The sequence below is a fragment of the Myotis yumanensis genome, unplaced genomic scaffold (assembly GCF_028538775.1).
Source record: "Myotis yumanensis isolate MYYU_CA2020_CCGP unplaced genomic scaffold, mMyoYum1.0.hap1 SCAF_2, whole genome shotgun sequence".
NCBI lineage: Eukaryota > Metazoa > Chordata > Mammalia > Chiroptera > Vespertilionidae > Myotis > Myotis yumanensis.
In genome coordinates this window covers 70,488,089-70,508,380 of record NW_027223753.1, presented here as the reverse complement: position 1 = coordinate 70,508,380, position 20,292 = coordinate 70,488,089, and the positions used below count along the sequence as shown (strand labels likewise).

The 20,292-nt window shown below is 43.2% G+C and overlaps 1 protein-coding gene across 2 annotated transcripts in view; it reads right to left on the bottom strand.

The window, feature by feature from the left end:
• Positions 1-20,292, bottom strand: part of BTBD8 (BTB domain containing 8) — a 102,480-nt gene that overhangs the window by 45,559 nt on the left and 36,629 nt on the right. For both annotated transcript variants that reach the window (XM_070405584.1, XM_070405586.1), the window contains one exon: positions 8,030-8,119. In XM_070405584.1, the coding sequence (XP_070261685.1) occupies positions 8,030-8,119 (90 nt within the window). The remainder of the gene's footprint in view (positions 1-8,029; positions 8,120-20,292) is intronic.

Genomic DNA, 20,292 nt, shown 5'->3' with positions numbered 1-20,292 from the left:
TCAGCGTGACAGGGGGCAACGCCCAAACCCCCTGATTGCCCTGCGGCTCTGTGTGTGACAGGGGGCAGCGCCCCAACCCCCCCTCACGGGCCCTGCTCTATGTGAGACGGGGTAGAGCCATACCTCCCCATCGGCCCTGCCCTGAGTGTGACAGTGGCGGCACCCCAACCCCCTGATCGGCCCTGCTCTGTGTGTGACAGGGTGTGGCGCCCCAACTCCCCCCCCCCCCCCGCCCACGGACCCTGCTCTGTGTGTGACAGGGGGCGGTGCCCCAACTCCCCTATTGGCCCTACTCTGTGTGTGACAGGGGGGAGCTCCCCAACCCCCTGATCGGCCCTGCTCTGTGCGTGACAGGGGGGAGCTCCCCAACCCCCTGATCGGCCCTGCTCTGTGCGTGACAGGGGATGGCGCCGCAACCTCCCCATCGACCCTGCCTTGAGTGTGACGGGGTGGTGCCCCAACCCCCCAATCGGCCCTACCCTGAGCGTGACTAGGGGTGGCATCGCAACCTCCCCATCCGCCCTGCTCTGTGCATGACAGGGGGCAGCGCCCCAACTCCCCAATTGGCCCTGCTCTGAGCCCGACCAGGGGCTGCACCTAGGGATTGGGCCTGCCCTCTGCCACCTGGGAGCAGGCCTAAGCCAGCATGTTGTTATCTCCTGAGGGGTCCCGGACTGGGAGAGGGCACAGGCCGGGCTGAGGGACCCCCTCCCCCCCCCCCCCCCCGAGTGCACAAATTTTTGTGCACCGGGCCTCTAGTAAACAGATAAAGGTGGAGCAGTTCTGCTTGAAGAGGCACCCTTTCCAAAGGCCTTCCCCTCAGATCCCAATCCCACAGCTGTGCTCCCTAACATACCCACCAAGATCTTTAGGGTCCTGTGAGATAAAATTTGAAAGTCACTGATTTAAACAGTGGAGGGCTGGTTAGCTAGCTCAAAAACACATGCCAACAGGGAACTTCTAATTTCTTCAGTGACTGTGATAGAATAGACTCTGAATTAAAACATGAAATGCATATTTAGCATAAGCACTTATTTACCCAGGAACACATTTAACTTATCTGATCTTGTTTTTATTTATCTGCAATATGTGACTAGACCTGCTCTCTCAAAGACTGATTCTAAAAATGAAAGGGCATAGTAAACGTGAAATAAGTCTAGAAAATATATGGTGTTATACTGTAAGATATTATTACTGCTGAGGACAGACTCTATTACTGCTGGAGACAGAAACAAAGATATAAAATAAAAGGTAGCAGGTAGTAAAAATTGTCACTAAATATACAGGAACTAAGATTTCTTCTGGGAAAAAATCAGACATGTGCTTTCTATAAAATTACTTTCCCCCTCTGTGGAATAAGGTTCCACAATCATGTGCTTTTGTTTGAGAATTTACAAATAATATTTCAACTATGTTTAACAATAATTAGCACTATGCAGTACATTTATACCTAAAGGCCCGTTACAAGACATTCGTGCTCTGGGGTAGGGAGGGGTCCCTTAGCCTGGCCCACACCCTCCTGCAGTCCAGGACCCCTTGGGGGATGTCCGCCTAAGGCAGCAGGTCCTTCCCCTGTGAGAGTGCACTGACCATCAGAGAGCAGCTCCTGCATTGAGCATCTGCCCCCTGGTGGTCAGTGCGTGTCATAGGGACCAGTCGTTCTGCTGTTAGGTTGATTTGCATATTAGGGTTTTATTATATAGAATTGCAGATATTGTTACCATTTTTTACTTATAGCATAATTTTTCTTAAATTTTATTTTTCAATCACAGTTTACATTCAATATTATTTATATTTTATATTAGCTTCAGGTATACAGGATAGTAGTTAGATATTTCCAGTACCCACCTGGTAGCATACATAAGTTAATACAATATTATTGACTATATTTCCTATGATGTATTTTACATCCCTGTGACTATTTTATGACTACCAATTTTTACGTTTTAATCCCTTCGCCTTTTTCACTCAGTCCCCCAAATCTCTCTCCCCTCTGGCAACCATCAGTCTGTTTCTGTTTTGTTCATTTATATTGTTCTTTAGATTCCACATATAAGTGAAATCATATGGTATTTATCTTTCTCTGATGGACTTACTTCACTTAGCATACTACCCTGTAGGTCATCAATGCTGTCACAGATGGTAAGATTTCATTCTTTTTTATGGCTGAGTAATTTTCCATTGTAAATATGTACCACAGCTTTTTTATCCACTTATCTATTGATAGGCGCTTGAGTTGCTTCCATATCTTAGCTATTATAAATAACACTGCAATGAACATAAAGGTGCATATATTCTTTTGAATTAGTGTTTTAGGTTCTTCAGAAGTGGAATTGCTGGGTCATAAGGCAGTTCTACTTTTAATTTTTTGAGGAAACTCCATACTGTATTCCTTAGTGGCTGCAAGTCTGCATTTCCACCAACAATGCATTCCCCTTTTCTTCACTTGATGTTTGTTGATTTATAAATGATAGCCATTCTGACAGAGAGAAGTGATACCACATTGTGATTTTACTTTGCATTTTTCTGTTGCATAATCAGATACTTCTTTTGACCTTTATCTCACTACACAGAATCACATGATTTTTAATGAGTACCAAAAAGTTGTAGTCTGAGTCAAATTAGTGTTTTCTTTCCATTTACATTTTTATGGAATTCAGTTCTAATAAGAGTGGATTCATAGTTTTAAAAAATGATTTCTAAAACATCTGAAACATAGTCCCTGAACAAGTTTCCAAAATTACACCACAGTAATTATCCCTAGGATTGGCACACATAGAAAGACTCTGGCCCTAGCCAACTTGGCTCAGTGGATAGAGCGTCAGCCTGCGGACTGAGGGGTCCAGGTTCGATTCCGGCCAAGGGCACATGCCTGGGTTGCGGGCTTGATCCCCATTACGGGGCGTGCAGGAGGCAGCCGATCAATAATTCTCTCTTATCATTGATGTTTCCATCTCTCTCTCCTTCTCCCTTCCTCTCTGAAATCAATAAAGAAATCTATTTTAAAAAATAAATAAATAAATAAAAGAAAGACTCTGACCTCTGCTAGCACTATCCTTATATTCAGGGGTATTTTAAATTCATCAGAAAGAAAGAGATCTTATCAGTAGGATACCTATATCTTTCAGGTGGTTTTTCAACAGCGATGATAAAATGTCACCAATTCATCCATCTACACATTCCTTTTACCTCAAGGATAATAACTTTTTTAGCTCGGTGTTTAAAATCTTCCATAATCAGAAACTACCTGATTGCCACAGGAAGCGGGTAAAGAGGTAAATAAAATGGTTAAAGATGGTCAAAAGGTACAAACTTATAGTTATAAGATAAATAAATCCTGGGGTTGTAATGTATGGCATGGTGACTATAGTTAACAATACATATTGTATATTTAAAAGTTGCTAAGAGACTAGATCTTAAAAATTCTCTTCACAAGAAAAAAAATTATAACTACGGTTGGTGATGGATGTTAACTATCATTTCACAATATATACATATAGTTCATTATTCATTGTATGCTTAAGAATAATATTATGCTATATAATAATATCTCAATAAAATATTAAAACAATATTTTTTTCAGAGAGAAAGGGAGAGGGAGAGAGATAGAAACATCAATGATGAGAGGGACTCTTTGATTGGATGCCTCCTGCATGCCCCCCTCCGGGGATCAAGCCAGCAACCCAGCATGTGCCCTTGACTGGAATCGAACCTGGGACCCTTCAGTCCCCAGGCTGGCGCTCTATCCACTGAGCCAAAACCAGCTAGGGCTCAATAAAATATTTTAAAATAAATGAAGAAAAGAGAAGTTCAGCTGGAAAGATAACAGGGTTACTTAGATGAAACATTACTTTTTTCCTTTTTCTTTTTGTTAATCCCCACCTGAGGACATTTTTCCCATTGATTTCTAAAGAGAGTAGAAGGGAGGGAAGAAGGGAGGAGGTCAGAGAAAGAAACACTGGTGTGAAAGAGAGACATTGATTAGTTGCCTCCCACACGTGGCCCTGGTCAAACCTGCAACCCAGATACCTGCCTTGACCTAAGAATTGAACATGCGACTGTTCTGTGCACAGGTCAACACTCTAACCACTGAACAACACTAGCCAGGGCAGCAAATGTTATTTTTTAAATATCATCAAAGCTTTTCATGTTATATTTTGATGCTATATTAGTGAAAAAATAGAAGAAAAATAAACTTTCCATATATAAGTATTTTATGCATGTGAGGGACAAATTAGTTAGGGAGGAAGTTTATTTTAGTAGTAATATCAAGTAAAAACTTGGTAATTTTATATATATCCTATATAATAAAGAACTAATATGCTAATTAGACAAAACAGCAGAACCACCATCTAGATGACATTCCAGACGTCCATCTGGACAAAGCCGGGGCTGCGAGGGCCGAGCCCCTTGCACGAATTTCATGCATCGGGCCTCTAGTAGATAGATAGATAGATGATAGATAGGCAGACAGATAGATATTTACATCCTACATTATTTCTCTTTATTACCATTTCATTAGTATCTAATCTTTTTTCTTAAAAATCACATACACTGTAATAAAAGAATACACATGATTTCATGGATACATAATTGAAATTACTAACAGTGGCAGTTGCTGAAACGATACTCAAAAATTAGGCTGCTATATGTGTATTGAAATTATGGTAGTATAATTAAAATGTAACCATGGTATAAAAGAAAATGGTTTGGGCTCTTTTTTACATGTGTTTCATTTCTTTTTTAAAAAAAATATATTTTATTGATTTTTTTACAGAGAAGAAGGGAGAGGGATAGAGAGTTAGAAACATAGATGAGAGAGAAACATCTATCAGCTGCCTCCTGCACACCCCCTACTAGGGATGTGCCCACAACCAAGGTACATGCCCTTGACCGGAATCGGACCTGGGACCTTTCAGTCCTCAGGCCAACGCTCTATCCACTGAGCCAAACCAGTTAGGGCAATATGTGTTTCATTTCTATTATGTGAATAAAATACAAAAAATAAATCACATTACATATTCTTACAAATGTTTCAAAATTCTATGCTTTATAGAGAGGAATCTGGAGCATATAAGATCTTCCAAATTTGGAAACTACCTGGTTGCTAGAAGCAGGTGGTATAGGGCAGTGGTCGGCAAACTCATTAGTCAACAGAGCCAAATATCAACAGTACAACGATTGAAATTTCTTTTGAGAGCCAAATTTTTTAAACTTAAACTATATAGAAAGGTACATTGTTATTAACTTAATTAGGGTACTCCTAAGCTGGCCTTTGCTAAAAACGTCCTCAATCTGAGGGGTCGACCTCAGCGAATGTACCCCCACTTCTTCTAACACCACTTCTTCAAAATAGACTCGCCCAGGTGGAAAACTGACGTCTGCGCATGGGCCACGAAGTTTCAATTGCACTGTACGTGCGTACCCGCACGTGGTATGCTGTGGAAGAGCCACACTCAAGGGGCCAAAGAGCCGCATGTGGCTCGCGAGCTGCGGTTTGCCGACCACTGGTATAGGGTGAAGGTAGTCTAAAGGTACTTTTAGTTAGTAAAAGGAAGCAGATTGTTGTAACCTAGAAGGCTCAAGATTATATGCCTGTGTGACAAGTACAAATCCAGTAAAAAATTATGAATACTTTCCATGCACCCACTGTTATAGAATTGCCAGTATCGCCATTCCATGCCTAAGCCTCTGGCCAAAACTGACCCCAGCAAGGAAACATCTCTGGTGAAAATGATGCAGAATTGAGAAATTCCCTCAGAACTCCCAGGCAATTTCCCTGAGAAAGCCCTTCCCCATACTGTACGCTATAGAATCTTGCAGTTATCATCTGTGACCAAAATGTTCCATTTCACCATTTACAGAAATGTCCATTTCATCTTTTTTTTTTAATATTACATGCAATAAACTTTAATATTTCAAGAGGAAGTAGTTCATCTCTTAATAACTGTCTTGGAAGTTTAAATAAAGTGCCATCAATTATATAGATTTACCATTGTACTATCATAGATCACTGAAATCCACACCTTTCCAAATTATTCTTTAAAAAAGAAAAATAAGAAAATATAAAAAATAAAAACAACAAAAAATTTTAAAAAAGAAAAAAGAAACTACCTGTCACAGACTGAGTATTTGTGTTCCCCCACCCTCCCAAATTCATATACTGAACCCTAACTCGCCAGTGTGGCTATATTTGGAGACAGGGCTTCTGAGGAAATAATAACAAAAACAGATTCAGAGACAGAGAAGCATCAATCAGACTGTCAAACCTCAGAGGGAAGGTAGGGGAGGGTGGGGGTAAGGGGGAGAGATCAACCAAAGGACTTGTATGCATGCATATAAGCCTAACCAATGGACACAGACACCAGGGGGGTGAGGGCATGGAGGGGTGGGGGGACAATGGGGGGATTAAGGACACATATGTAATACCTTAATCAATAAAGAAAAAAAAGGTTAAATGAGGTAATTAGGGTGAGGCCCTGCCCTGATGTGATAAGATTAGTGTCCTTATGCTAGTAAGAAACACCAAAGCACTCTCTCTCGCTCACCTTCCTTTCACCTCCCCACCCCACCGCCATGCGCTGAGGAAAGGGGATGAGCACACAGGGAAAAGCGGCTGCCTGCAATTGAAGGACCCATAGTAAGACCTCTCACTAGACACGAACCTTGTTGGCACTTTGAATTTGCAGAACTGTGAGAAAATTAATTCTGTTGTTTAAGCCATCTAATCTGAGAAGATTGATACACTATCTCTATTATTACTAGAGGCCCAGTACACGAAATTCATGCATGGGGGGAGGGGGGGTCCCCTCAGCCCAGCCTGCACCCTCTCCAATCTGGGACCCCTCGGGGGATGTCCGACTGCCGGCAGTCAGACATCCCTCTCACAATCCTAGACTGCTGGCTCCTAATCACTCACCTGCCTGCCTGCCTGGTCACTCCTAACTGTGCCCCCCTGCTGGCCTGATCGCCCCTCACTGCCTCTGCGTGCTGGCCTGATCACCCCTAATTGCCCCCCATGCTGGCCTGGTCGCCCCCAACTGTCCCCTCTCTGCTGGCTTGTTCGCTCCTAACTGCCACCCCCCTGCTGGCCTGATCACCCCTTACTGCACCCCCTGCTGATCACCCCTCACTGCCCCCCTGCCAGTCTGGTCGCCCCCAACTGCCCACCCTGCTGGCCTGGTCACCCCCAACTGCCCCCCCCACCAGCCAAGTTACCCGTCACTGCTCCCCCGCCAATCTAATCATCCCCAACCACCCCCCCCCCGGCCGGCCTGGTTGCCCCTCACTGCACCCCCCCGCCAGCCTGGTTGCCCCAACTGCCCCCCTCTGCTGGCCTGGTCGCTCCTAACTGCCCCCCCAGCTGGCCTGGTCACCTCTTACTGCACCCCCTGCTGGCCTGTTTGCCCCAAACTGTCCCCCTATGCCATCCTGGCCACCCCCAACTGCCCCCCCCCGCCAGCCTGGTCACCCCTAACTGGCCCCCCATGCCGGCCTGGTCTCCCCCAGCTGTCCCCCCTGCCGGCCTGGTCGCCCCACGCAGCCTGCTGTTCAGTGGTTTGGTCGTCCCTCACTAACCCCCCTGCTGGCCTGGTCGCCCCACGCAGCCTGCTTGTTCAGTCATTTGGTTGTCTCTCACTAAACCCCCTGCCAGCCTGGTCGTACACAGCCATCTTGTGATGGCCTGAGGGTTAATTTGCATATACCTCTTTATTATATAGGACTAGAGGCCTGATGTACAAAATTCGTGCAAGGAGCCTGGCCCTCAGTGGTGGCTTGCCTTGGCCCTCGTAGCCCAGCTTCGTCTGGAAGGTCGTCCAGAAGTTCGTTCGGCTGTCCGGTTAATCAGCATATTATGCTTTTATTATTATAGATGTTCCCTACTTCCTCATGTTTTCAGAAAATGTACTTTGTAGAATTCCAAATGAAAAGTATTTCATCGAACTTACAGAAAAATCAGATTCACAAAAAGTGCTTCATATTATTTGTAACTGTTATAGTCAAACTGCCTTATAAAAATTATGCTTACCCTTGAAGAGTAATGTACTCTTGTGAACTTTCAGCCCAACAGCCACTCAGCATTGCAGCAAAATAACTAGATCTGGCACTTAAAATGGCTCTGAGGGAAGAGGAGGAAAACACAGGTAAACATTTATATATTATGCAAAATGTAATTTTTTATGAAAAATTTTACCTTTTACATTTTTACCTTTTAAAATATGATAATCTATTTGTCTTGTTTGTATTCACTGATAGAATCATTATCATAAAAATTATATTTATACCTAAGTATTTTGATTGCTTGATTATAACATTAAACCCAATGTCCTTCCTATCTTTATAATTTTTTCTCTTGAAAGCTCTTTAATCTTAATAAAAAACTGAAACTATTTCCATTAAGTATGAGAGTAATAAATCATCTACAAATGGAGAAATGATAACCAAAGGGTGTAAATTTCTTGAGGAAATGTCACTAAGAGACTAGAACCCTAAAGGACCTGAATTTGAGTTCAGGACTCACCCTAATTATGCTCAAGAATGGCTATATCTTAGGTTTGAGAAAATGACAGTGAAGGCATTTTCTTTTGAATTTCCATTCTATCTTCTCAGATAAAATATTAATTCATTTTTTTGTTTTAATTTATTTTTCCATCACCATTTATGCCCTCTATATCCTTTTCCACTTCCACCTCCCTTCCCTCCTGCTGCAATCACCACACTATTGTCCATATCCATGAGTTCTCTCTCTCTCTTTTTTATTTTTATTTTTGCTCAATCCCTCCATCCTACCCCAACATTCCCCCAGCTCCACCAGAGCTGTCTGCTTGCTCTCTCATTCATTCTTCAATTCAATAAATATCTATTGACTTTTGTTCTGTGCTAGGCACTATTTTAGATGCTGGAAATAGCAGTAAATGAGATACTATAAAGAACTATGTTACATTTTAGTAGAGAATGGGCTGGAATAATGGAGGAGGAGAGGGAGAAGAGAGACACTTTTGCAATGGCCTACTAGGTTATCTCAGACCAACCCTCCTACTGGAAACAGGTAGGAAAATGGGCAAAATATATGTATCTTAAAAAAATAAATAAAGCATGAATTAAAGGCATCAGAAAGCTACTGTGATGGTAGCTTTTAAGACAAGTTATAAGAGAGAAGACAAGTATTTAAGGTAACTTCTTCCATTGAGGCAATTGCCAAATCCAAAAGCAAAAGCAATGGTGGAGAGGCTAAAAGCTGAGCATAGCTCCTAGCACTCTTCACTGGCTTATAGCACACAAATAGGGATTTGGTGTCCATCAAAGATACCCCAGGATTACAGGTGGGCTCAGAAAGGCTACACAATGAGGGAGAAGAATGAGTGGGAAATGGGCAAGCCCTTATTAGAACTGAAGTCCAGCTTTGAGTCAGCTGAACCCCTGACTAATTACAGTGATCTGCATCCAGCCTAACTGCTGGCCAGAAGCAAAAGGAAATCCTGTAGTCATTAAATAACTTTACTCAGAGTGTCAAATTATTTTTACAAATTCTCAAGAAAATGTTCAGCAATTATCCAAAGACTAGAGGCCCGGTGCACGAAATTTGTGCTCTGGTGGGGGGAGGTGTCCCTCAGCCTGGCCTGCATCCTCTCACAATCCAGGAATCCCTTGGGGAATGTCCGACTGCCAATTTAGGCCCCCAAGGGGTCCTGGATTGCAAGAGGGATGTAGCAGTGTGCCAAGCGGTAGGTGGCCAGGGAGGAGCCAGAACCGGGGCTGGGCACCGTGCTGCTCGCGCTCATCCTGCCCACTGCGCCTGCTGCCACCACTTGGTAGTACTGCCACGGAGCTGGGAGAGACTCCTGCCGCCACAGCTGTGCTCGCCAATCATGAGCCTGGCTTCTGGCTGAGCGGCGCTCCCCCTGTGGGAATGCACTGACCACCAGGGGGCAGCTCCTGCATTGAGCATCTGCTCCCTGGTGGTCAGTGTGCATCACAGTGACTAGTTGACTGGTCGTTCTGTCATAATGGTCGCTTAGGCTTTTATATATAGACTAGAGGCCCGGTGCATGAAAATTCATGCACTGGAGGGGGTCCCTCAGCCCGGCCTGCCCCCTCTCACAGTCCAGGAGCCCCCAGGGGCGGGAGGTGACCCGGCAATCAGGTGAAGGCAACGCCCCATCACACCTCTGCTGCTGCCACTGCCGGCAGCGCAAGCCTGGGCCGGCCCTGGTTACCTGGGTCTTAGGCAGCCCTGGGCGGCCGGGCAGCTGACAGCCGAGGCTTGCCTGCATCTCGGGCAGCCCTGAGTGGCTGGGGGGCTGAGGGGATGGGAGCCGCCATCTTGTGGCTGTGGGTGCCGCCATCTTTGAGGGTGTGGCAGTCAATTAGCATATTCCCTCCTATTGGCTGTGGGCACTGCCATCTTTTGCAATGGTGAGAGGGTCAATTAGCATATTCCCTCTTTATTAGATAGGATAATCAGGAATAATAATCAATACCTAGAAAATGAAGACATTTCATTTACACTGGTATCTAAAAGGTCAAATACTTAGAACAAATAAACAAAAAAGTGTAATACCTCTACATTAAAAGCTATAAAACATTTTTGAGATAAATTTTAAAACACCTAAGAGAGAACTAAATTGCACTCGTGAACTTGAAGATCCAAAACTGTTAACATGCCCATCCTACCTAAATTAATTTTTAGATTCTACACAATCTTGATTAAGTTTTTTTTTTTAGTAGCAATTGATAACCTCATTTAAAAATATATATGGATGCCCTAGCTGATTTGGCTCAGTGGATAGGGCATGGCCTGTAGGCCAGTCCCAGGTTTGATTCTGGTCAAGGGCACATACTTTGGTTTCAGGCTCCACCCTGGCCCTCGCCGGGTCACATGCAGGAGGCAACCAATAAACGTGTTTCTGTCTTTCCCTCTCTCTTCTATTCTCTCTAAAATAATAAATGAAAAAATATATCCTCCGATGAAGATTAACAAAGAAAAAAAAAAGTAAAAGAATGGCTCAGATCTGCCTCCCCCCCTCTTTCTCTGCCCCCACCACCCCCTCCTTCTCTGCCTCCTCCTTCTCTGTCCCCTCCTTTCTCTCCTGCACTGCAGCCTGCTTAGGCTCCGGCTCCTCCACCACCTCTTCATGACCCCTGCCCCTGAGAAGCAGCCAGATTGGGTCTCCCTCTGGGGCTCGGGCCGCAGGCCTGGCAGATGGCGGAGGGCAGGGAGGGAGAGGGGGGCCCTGCCTCGATGGGGGTGGGATGGCAGGGGGTGGGGGGAGAGGGAGAGGGAGAGAGCGATAGAAACATCAATGATGAGAATCAATGATGGGCTGCTATAGTACTCTGAAATCCATACCACCTTGGTTCCAAGACCACCTTCTCACTGGCTGTTCCCTGCCAGTCACTCAGCATATCAGGGATAATAAAATAAGCCTATTCCTGAGAGACAGGGCCTTTTTTGATAGGTGACTTTGGCTTGCGAACTTTCTACCAATCTGTCACACTTTCCTCAGAAATGCACTGCAGTCTAAGATGCTTCTACCAAGCTTCCTTTCTCTCCTGTCTCCCTTACTCAGGGTCAGGTTAACATTTCAGTTTAACAGCTCTCCTGGTTACCTCTAGATTCCTTCCCAGGTTCTCTCACATGCATTTACCATAATAAATTTCTTGCAAGTCGAATTCCATCTTTGTGCCTGCTTCTTAGAAGACTTGAACTAACACAGCAGCTAGCTTTTCCATCTAAGAATAAAAGCATCTGGGGCTTAGTAAACAATTACCCTCACCTGAAGGCAGAAACTTAGAAAACATTCCCATTTAATCAGGCTATATGCCTCAGTTTAAAAAATAATGCTGTAGATGGAATGATATTTTTAAAACCTTTGTCAGATTTTTCATTTTCCAACATGCCAAAAACGATTTCCTCTTTTTGATTAAATTTAATTTCAACTGACAAGGCTGCCTCTGACTCTGTTGAGATGCCCTAATTTTCCCCTCGCTCTTGCTTTAGTACATTGCTATTCAATTCTTCCTGATGTTAGTTGAACTAGATTCACTACTCCAGGCAGAATAATGGCCTGGATTACTCAGAGAAACTCTAAAAAAGGATTTTTTAAAAACCAGGACTATTTTCTAAAATACTCTTGCTTCCAATATTTTTTTTTCCTTTTTATTTCCACATAACTTCATAAGGATTAAAACCAGAGTGGTGGATCCAAACTTTTGGGAGCTGTCACTATTACACACACCACTTCTTGGCAAATATTTTAGAGAACATAAAATTTAAGAAAGGAAAGTTACCTTTCTTTTGAGATCCACTTTGACATCATTGACTATAGTTTTCATAGGTTTTGCCTTTCCTAAGTTAAATAATTATTTGTAAAGTGTAGTAGGTACCCTATTATCCAACACAATTAGGACTGATAGTTGCTTGCTTAATAAAAAAAATCAGGAGAATTTTTAAAATGGTTTGTATATTTCATAATCATTTTATTCTCATTTAAAATATAAATATGCATTCATTCACAAATCTTTGAACATAAGGCCAATCTTTTTTTAAATGTGGATTTATTGACTGGAGCCTCGTATTTCTTGCAAAAACTATACCAATATATGCTCCCTATAATTACTAGTTAAACTGTTCTAAACTAAGAAGGAAATTTAAAACTTTTATGAAGCAATCTGAATCATTTTAGAATTTTATATCTTCCCCTCAAATTTTTCTGTTTAATCTATACTGAATTCAATAGCAATTTTTATTTATTTATTTATTTATTTTTTATTAAATCTTTATTGTTCGCCAAACCGGTTTGGCTCAGTGGATAGAGCGTCGGCCTGCAGACTGAAGGGTCCCAGGTTCGATTCTGGTGAAGGGCATGTACCTGGGTTGCGGGCACATCCCCAGTGGGAGATGTGCAGGAGGCAGCTGATCGATGTTTCTCTCTCATCGATTTTTATGGCTCTCTGTCTCTCTCCCTTCCTCTCTGTAAAAAATCAATAAAATATAAAAAAATAAATAAATAAATCTTTATTGTTCAGATTATTACATTTGTTCCTCTTTTTTCCCCCCTCCATAACTCCCCTCCTTCCAGCTCCCACCCCACCCTCCGCCCTCACTCCCCACCCACTGTCCTCATCCATAGGTGCACGATTTTTGTCCAGTCTCTTCCCGCATCTCCCACACCCCTTTCCCCCAAAGAATAGTCAGTCCATTCCCTTTCTATGTCCCTGATTCTATTATAATCACCAGTGCATTCTGTACATCAGGTTATTTATTCACTTGATTCTTAGATTCACTTGTTGATAGATGCATATTTGTTGTTCATAATTTGTATCTTTACCTTTTTCTTCTTCTTCCTCTTCTTAAAGGATACCTTTCAGCATTTCATATAATACTGGTTTGGTGGTAATGAACTCCTTTAGCTTTTCCTTATCTGTGAAGCTCTTTATCTGACCTTCAATTCTGAATGATAGCTTTGCTGGATAAAGTAATCTTGGTTGTAGGTTCTTGGTATTCATCACTTTGAATATTTCTTGCCATTCCCTTCTGGCCTGCAAAGTTTCTGTTGAGAAATCAGCTGACAGTCGTATGGGTATTCCCTTGTAGGTAATTGAGTCCCTTTCTCTTGCTGCTTTTAAGATTCTCTCTTTGTCTTTTGCTCTTGGCATTTTAATGATGATGTGTCTTGGTGTGGTCCTCTTTGGATTCCTTTTGTTTGGGGTTCTCTGCGCTTCCTGGACTTGTAAGTCTATTTCTTTCACCAGGTGGGGGAAGTTTTCTGTCATTATTTCTTCAAATAGGTTTTCAATATCTTGCTCTCTCTCATCTTCTGGTACCCCTATAATTCTGATGTTGGTACGTTTGAAGCTGTCCCAGAGGCTCCTTACACTATCTTCGTATTTTCCAATTCTTTTTTCATTTTGCTTTTCCGGTTGGGTGTTTTTTGCTTCTTTGCATTTCAAATCTTTGACTTGATTCTTGCGCTCCTCTGGTCTGCTGTTGGGTGTCTGTATAATATTCTTTATTTCAGTCAGTGTATGCTTACTTTCTAGATGGTCCTTTATCACACAATCCAGGGTCTCATTAGATTTCCTGTACATCTCATCAAGTTTATCGACAGACTCTAGAAGCCTCTTGAGAGACCTCAAAAGTGTGGTTCTGAACTCAATATCCTCCCTTTATAGTTTTGTCCTGTTTCTTTGTCTCCGCATTTTTTACGCTTTCTTGGTACACCCCCTAGTGGTCTTTGTGCGCAGTCTTGTTGTAGTTAAGCCTTGATTGTTGTAGTTAATACTAGAGGGATTTGACCTCCAGGCCGACTGGCTGTGATAATCAGCTGTGTCTGCAGTGGAAGAACTTGTGTCCTCTAGGGAGGTGCTAATCTAGCCTTTGCCTGAGGCTATCCGGCAAATGCCTCTGTGCAGGGCTTGGGCAGGGCGGGTCCCACGGGATCAACAGGGTGGAAAAGGGAGCAGTTATGGCTGCTCTCAGTCCGTCCCCAGGGGCTCTGCCTCTCTGTCCCAGCAACCACTGCAAACCTCGGAGGGACCGTAGCCAGACAGTCCCGCTTCTCCCGTTTGAGTCTGGGTCCCTAGAGACTCGCCCGGATCTGGAGCTCAGAGTCTGAGGCTCCCTCCGGATTGAAACAGACAACTGCGCCCTCAGCCACCAGCCCGCGCTGCGCGCACTCCGCACCTTAGTATTTTACTTCAGCACTGCGCCTCCTCTGATTCTCGGTTCCTCCTAGTTGTAGAACTTCCACTCAGCCAGCCTTCCTGTGGTTCTGGGTGTTGTCCGTTCCGTCTTTTAGTTGTATTTTTGAAGTGGTTGTTCGAGGCAGCAAACTCCGGCGTTAACCTATGCCGCCATCTTGGTGTTTTTTTCCAATAGCAACTTTTAAAGTGCCTCTCCTTTATTAAGTCTTTCCAAAACATTCACTTTTAGTTTTCACTGGAACAGTAACTCTTTCTTTTCATATTTCATTAAGTTATGCCATCAAAATAATAAATTCAAATGGCATTAAAAGGTTTGGTAACAAACTCAAATGACTCTGAGAAGACACAAATTCACTAATAGGGAATGGATATGTGTAGGTATCCTAGAAAATGGACTCCTAAGCTTTGAGAGTTCAGCCTAACATGTGATTACCAGGTTCTATAAAAATCTAAAGAGCAGTTCTAGCCCAGCCGGGAGTGGTTCAGTGGTTATGCGTGGACCTATGAACCAGGAGGTCACGGTTCATTCCCAGTCAGGGCACATGCCCAGGTTGTGGGCTCCATACCCAGTAGGGGGCATACAGGAGGCAGTCAATCAATGATTTTCTCATCATTGATGCTTCTATCTTTCTCTCTCTCTATGTCCCTTTCTCTCTGAAATCAATAAAAATATATTTAAAAAAAATAAAGAGCAGGTCTAGTCAAATTTAGTTAAGGGGCTTCTACTATAAGTGGTTTGTTTCCTTTCAGGCTTCCAGTGCCTTCTGTTTTGGTTCCCCATTGCTACTGCCCACAAAGACCTGTAGTACCAAAGAATTTCACCTCTTTTTCTTCTGTGGTACCGTATATAATTTATCATTGTTTTAAGCCTCTCAAGTAGACAGGATTGACCATTTATCACTAATAATTAGTATTAAGACTTTAGTAACTCACTTTATTGCATGGTAATTTAGAGTTTTATTATAATTACTAGTGGCCCAGTGCACGGATTTGTGCACACTGAAATTAAGTAGAAGAAATATTTTAATATCATTATTCGTCCTTTCTCTATAACAGAAGTGTCAACCAAATTAACGATTGACAATGACAGATCGAAACACACGCATGCGATTGGAACCAGAGAGAGCTTTATATGTATTGTGCATGCGGAAGTCAACTTAGCCTTTTATAGATATAAACTTGCTTAATTAGACCTGCTTTCTGAAGTAGCTAAACTTTTTCCAGCCTAGTGAAGCACCCCAACTTCTCTTTCAGGTAATGTCAGCAACATAGCAGTAAATATCAACACAAAGCAGATTATTATTGTAGATCACGCAGGGAGAACAAAGGGTAAAATATTTAACTGCAGCAGTGTTTGACTATATTCTGTGCAGTGAGAAAATCTGAAGGCATTTTCAAGGCCCACCATTTCTTACTTCTTTTCAGTTGGGTCAAGTTTCTCTCACAGAGGTGGGAGAGGCTCCCACCACCGCCACTGCGCTCGCCATCCGTGAGCCCGGCTTCTTGGCTGAGCGGCGCTCCCCCTGTGGGAGCGCACTGACCACCAGGGGGAAGCTCCTGCATTGAGCGTCTTCCCCTTGGTGGTCAGTGTGTGTCATAGCGGCCGGTTGTTCCACCGTTTGGTCGATTTGTATATTAGCCTTTTATTATATAGGATATAGATTTCAATAAAGCTCCCTGGCAAACCTAGAAAGATAGGGAACAGCAAACTTTTTCTATAAAGGGCCAAGTAGTAAATATCAGACATATATATTGGTTCTTGTTGATTAATCTCTTTGTTTTTTGTTTTTTGGTTTTTTTTTTAAATCTCTTTGTTTTTGTTGTTTTATATATTTTTTAAAAGGTCACTGTTAGGATTTGGACCATGGTTTGCCAATTCCTTCTATAGGTAAAGTAGAATATGCAATGATGGGTCTCCTTTCCAAATATCTAACACATATTTATAGCAACTAACATTGATGGAAAGTTTACAATATGCCAAGTATTGTGCTAAGTGTTTTGTGTGCCTTACTGATTCAATCCTCACAGTCATCCTATGGTATTAGTCACAATTGTTTTTCCTTTCATAGATAAAGAAATTGAGACTTGGAGAGATTAACTCGAAGATGACTTCCCAACCATTCCATAAATGGTGGAATCAGTATCTAAACCAGCCGTGGGCAAACTACAGCCCGCAGGCCGGATCTGGCCCTTTTGAAATGAATAAAACTAAAAAAAAAAAAAGACCGTACCCTTTTATGTAATGATGTTTACTTTGAATTTATATTAGTTCACACAAACACTCCATCCATGCTTTTGTTCCGGCCCTCCGGTCCAGTTTAAGAACCCATTGTGGCCCTCGAGTCAAAAAGTTTGCCCACCCCTGATCTAAACCCAGAAAGACTGACTTCTAAATTATTAAACTATATGCTTCTGAAAAAGCTTTCAGCTGCTGTATTTAAGAACATATAGCTAACTAGAGGCCTGGTGCACGAGTTTGTGCACCAGTGGGGTCCCTTGGCCTGTGGGATCGGGCCACAACCAGCTCTCTGACATCCCCCAAGGGGTCCTGGATTGCAAGAGAGCGCAGGCCAGGCCAAGGGACCCCACCGGTGCACGATCAGGGCCAGGGAGGGACGAGGGAGGTTGGCCAGCTGGGGAGGGACCGTGGGAGGGCTCCAGGGTGTGTCCAGCCCATCTTGCTCAATCCGGTTGGGCCGGATCCCAGCAGCTAGCTAACCTACCAATTGAAGTGTCTGCCCCCTGGTGGTCAGTGCATGTCATAGCAAGTGGTTGAGTGGCCTTAGCATATCATTAGCATATTATGCTTTGATTGGTTGAACAGCCAACTGGTCAACCGGACACTTAGCATCTTAGGCTTTTATTATATAGGAGGATTAGTGGTATAGTCCAGACTAGACCACTGACCCCTGACTCAGCCACTGTGTACCAAATATTCAAATAAATCTGCATTTTAAAGGGTGATTTGACAATGTTTTAACCCAATGAATGAATATCTAATGTTATAACATCAGGCACTGAAAAGAAAGATATTTTGGAAGGGATATCAGATCTGGAGTGTCACAAAGCTAAAATTAGGAATCACTGCCCTGCTTTTTACAATAAAGCAGCACAAGAGAATCTTAACTATGGAGCACAGAAATGCAACAAATAAGTTATCTTAAAAATGAAAGAGATTCAATTCCTCTCAGAAAACATTAAAAAAATAGATAACAATATAAAATGGGAGACCAGCAATAGAGTGAGTCAGATAGGTGCTTAGAGGTAGGCTGATGATGACAGGAGGAAATACAAGCAGAGAGAAATGTACAATAAATACCCAGATGGTATTCATGTGATGACTGAGAGCAATTCAAGCAGAGAAGTAATGTTTCAGAGATCCACAAAGATCTCTGTGGTAGTGTCCCAGGAAGTAATACAGAAAAGTAGTAACATAACCAACAAATGGGATCAATGAACTCTAGTAGGTCCTCCTTTTATTATAACCTCCCTCCCCTCAAATAAAAAGAGCTTTCTTCCTTTCTCCTTTCAGCAGAAGTATCTATCTATATATATAAAAGCCTAAGCAACCATCCGACTGTTCGACCATTTTCCCGGTAGCTATGATGCACAATGACCACCAGGGGGCAGACACTCCAGCCAGTAGAGGAGGGAGCCTGATTCCTCGCGGAATCAGCGGTGGGTTAGGTTGCTGCTGGGACACTGTTGGCCCCGAATCTGCTTCACCTGCACCCCGGACCCATAAGGGAATGTTGGAGACCTGGTCCCTTGGCCTGGCCTGCACCCTCTCGCTATCCAGAACCTCTCAAGGGATGTCAGAAAGCCAGTTTCCACCCAATCCCCACAGGCCAGGCTGAGGGACCCCACCAGTGCATGAATCCGTGCACAGGCCCTCTAGTTAGATATAAACGAGGACAAAGATGTGGGAAGGGGTGAAGAAGTATGCATCAGAGAGGGAAAGGTCTGTGTAGATGGAGGAGTGTAATAAATGTGACTTTCCCTGCAGGTGTAATGCTATCTCAGTCTTCCCTGGATTGGGGGAAAATGCAAATGATTCCATTTACATTTCTCTGCTTGCCCCACAAAAGTAAAGGGCATACAGACTATTGCTACCATCTATGAAAAGGTTGTATCAAAGGCCCATCACCTGGATGATGATAGCACACACTTACATAGTACTTACTACATGCCAGGTACTATTTAAAACACTTTAAATAATTACCTTGTGAGATCGGTACTTTTTATAATCCCCATGTTTGATAAGGACTCTGAAGCACAGGATGATGGTTAAATGACTTGCTCAAATTCACACAGATCAAAGATAGTAGGGCTGGACTTTAAACCCAGTTAGGTCCCACACAGTCCACATACTCTTAACCACTCTGCTATAAATAACTTCTTTGGCCGAACCGGTTTGGCTCAGTGGATAGAGCATCGGCCTGCAGACTCAGGGGTCCCGGTTCGGTTCCGGTCGGGGGCATGTGCCTTGGCTGCGGGCACATCCCCACTGGGGGGCGTGCAGGAGGCAGCTGATCGATCTCTCTCATTGATGTTTCTGGCTCTCTGTCCCTCTCCCTTCTTCTCTGTGGAAAATCAATGAAGTATATTTTAAAAGAAAAGGGAAAAAAAAAATAACTTCTTTGGCTTAACTGTGCCACTACAAGCAAGTGGTTGGCATCAAACTGTTTTGTAGCGTATAAAGGGCTCCAGGCCTTGGGCTGGGAATCAAGATAAAGATTGGACAGAGCAACTAGAAACTGAAGAGAGACTGTTGATAAAACTGGGGTAGCAGGGATGTTTCTGAGGAACGACCTTGAGCATCAGAAGAATACAATGATTCAAAGAAGTAATGACCTTATTGCAATACCAATTTGGACATATTAAACTAGCAACCTAAACTGTTCTAAAATTTGAGACCTAAAGTAATGTAATTCTGATCATAAATCCTGGTCTTTGTGAATACTTGCATTGACCTTCCAATATATAAGTAAATATAATTTAAAAATTAAAGCAGCCACATTACAAATGAATTTTTAGCCGTACTACTAGGTTAAATGCTGACACTGATCCAGCAGAAAGTTCTGTGTTGGGCTTTAGACTACATTACGTTAGTATGTGTTTTTGAAACTACTGACATAATATTCCTTGAACTGAATAATAAAATTAATATGTATTAAAACGGAGATGTGTTTGAGTTTGAACTACGAAGGTAATTGTAACTCACATAGGGCACTAACAACAAAGTAGGAAAACTTAAGCCAGATCTTCTTGAAACATATCCTCAAGAAATTGCGTTTCTAGTTATATCAGTTTATTTTTTACTAGAGGCCTGGTGCACGAAATTCGTGCACTGGAGGGGGGTTCCCTCAGCCCGGCCTGTGCCCTCTCACAGTCAGGGACCCCTTGGGGGATGTCTGTCTGACAGCTTCGGCCCTATCCCCAGGGGGGATCCCTTTCCCAGTCCGGGGCTCTCACAGTCCAGGACCCCTTGCTCCTTACCATTCGCCTGCAGTGGAGGCGGGAAGGCTCCCGCCACCACCACTGCGCTGCCAGCTATGAGCCCACTGGCGAGCCCAGCTTCTGGCT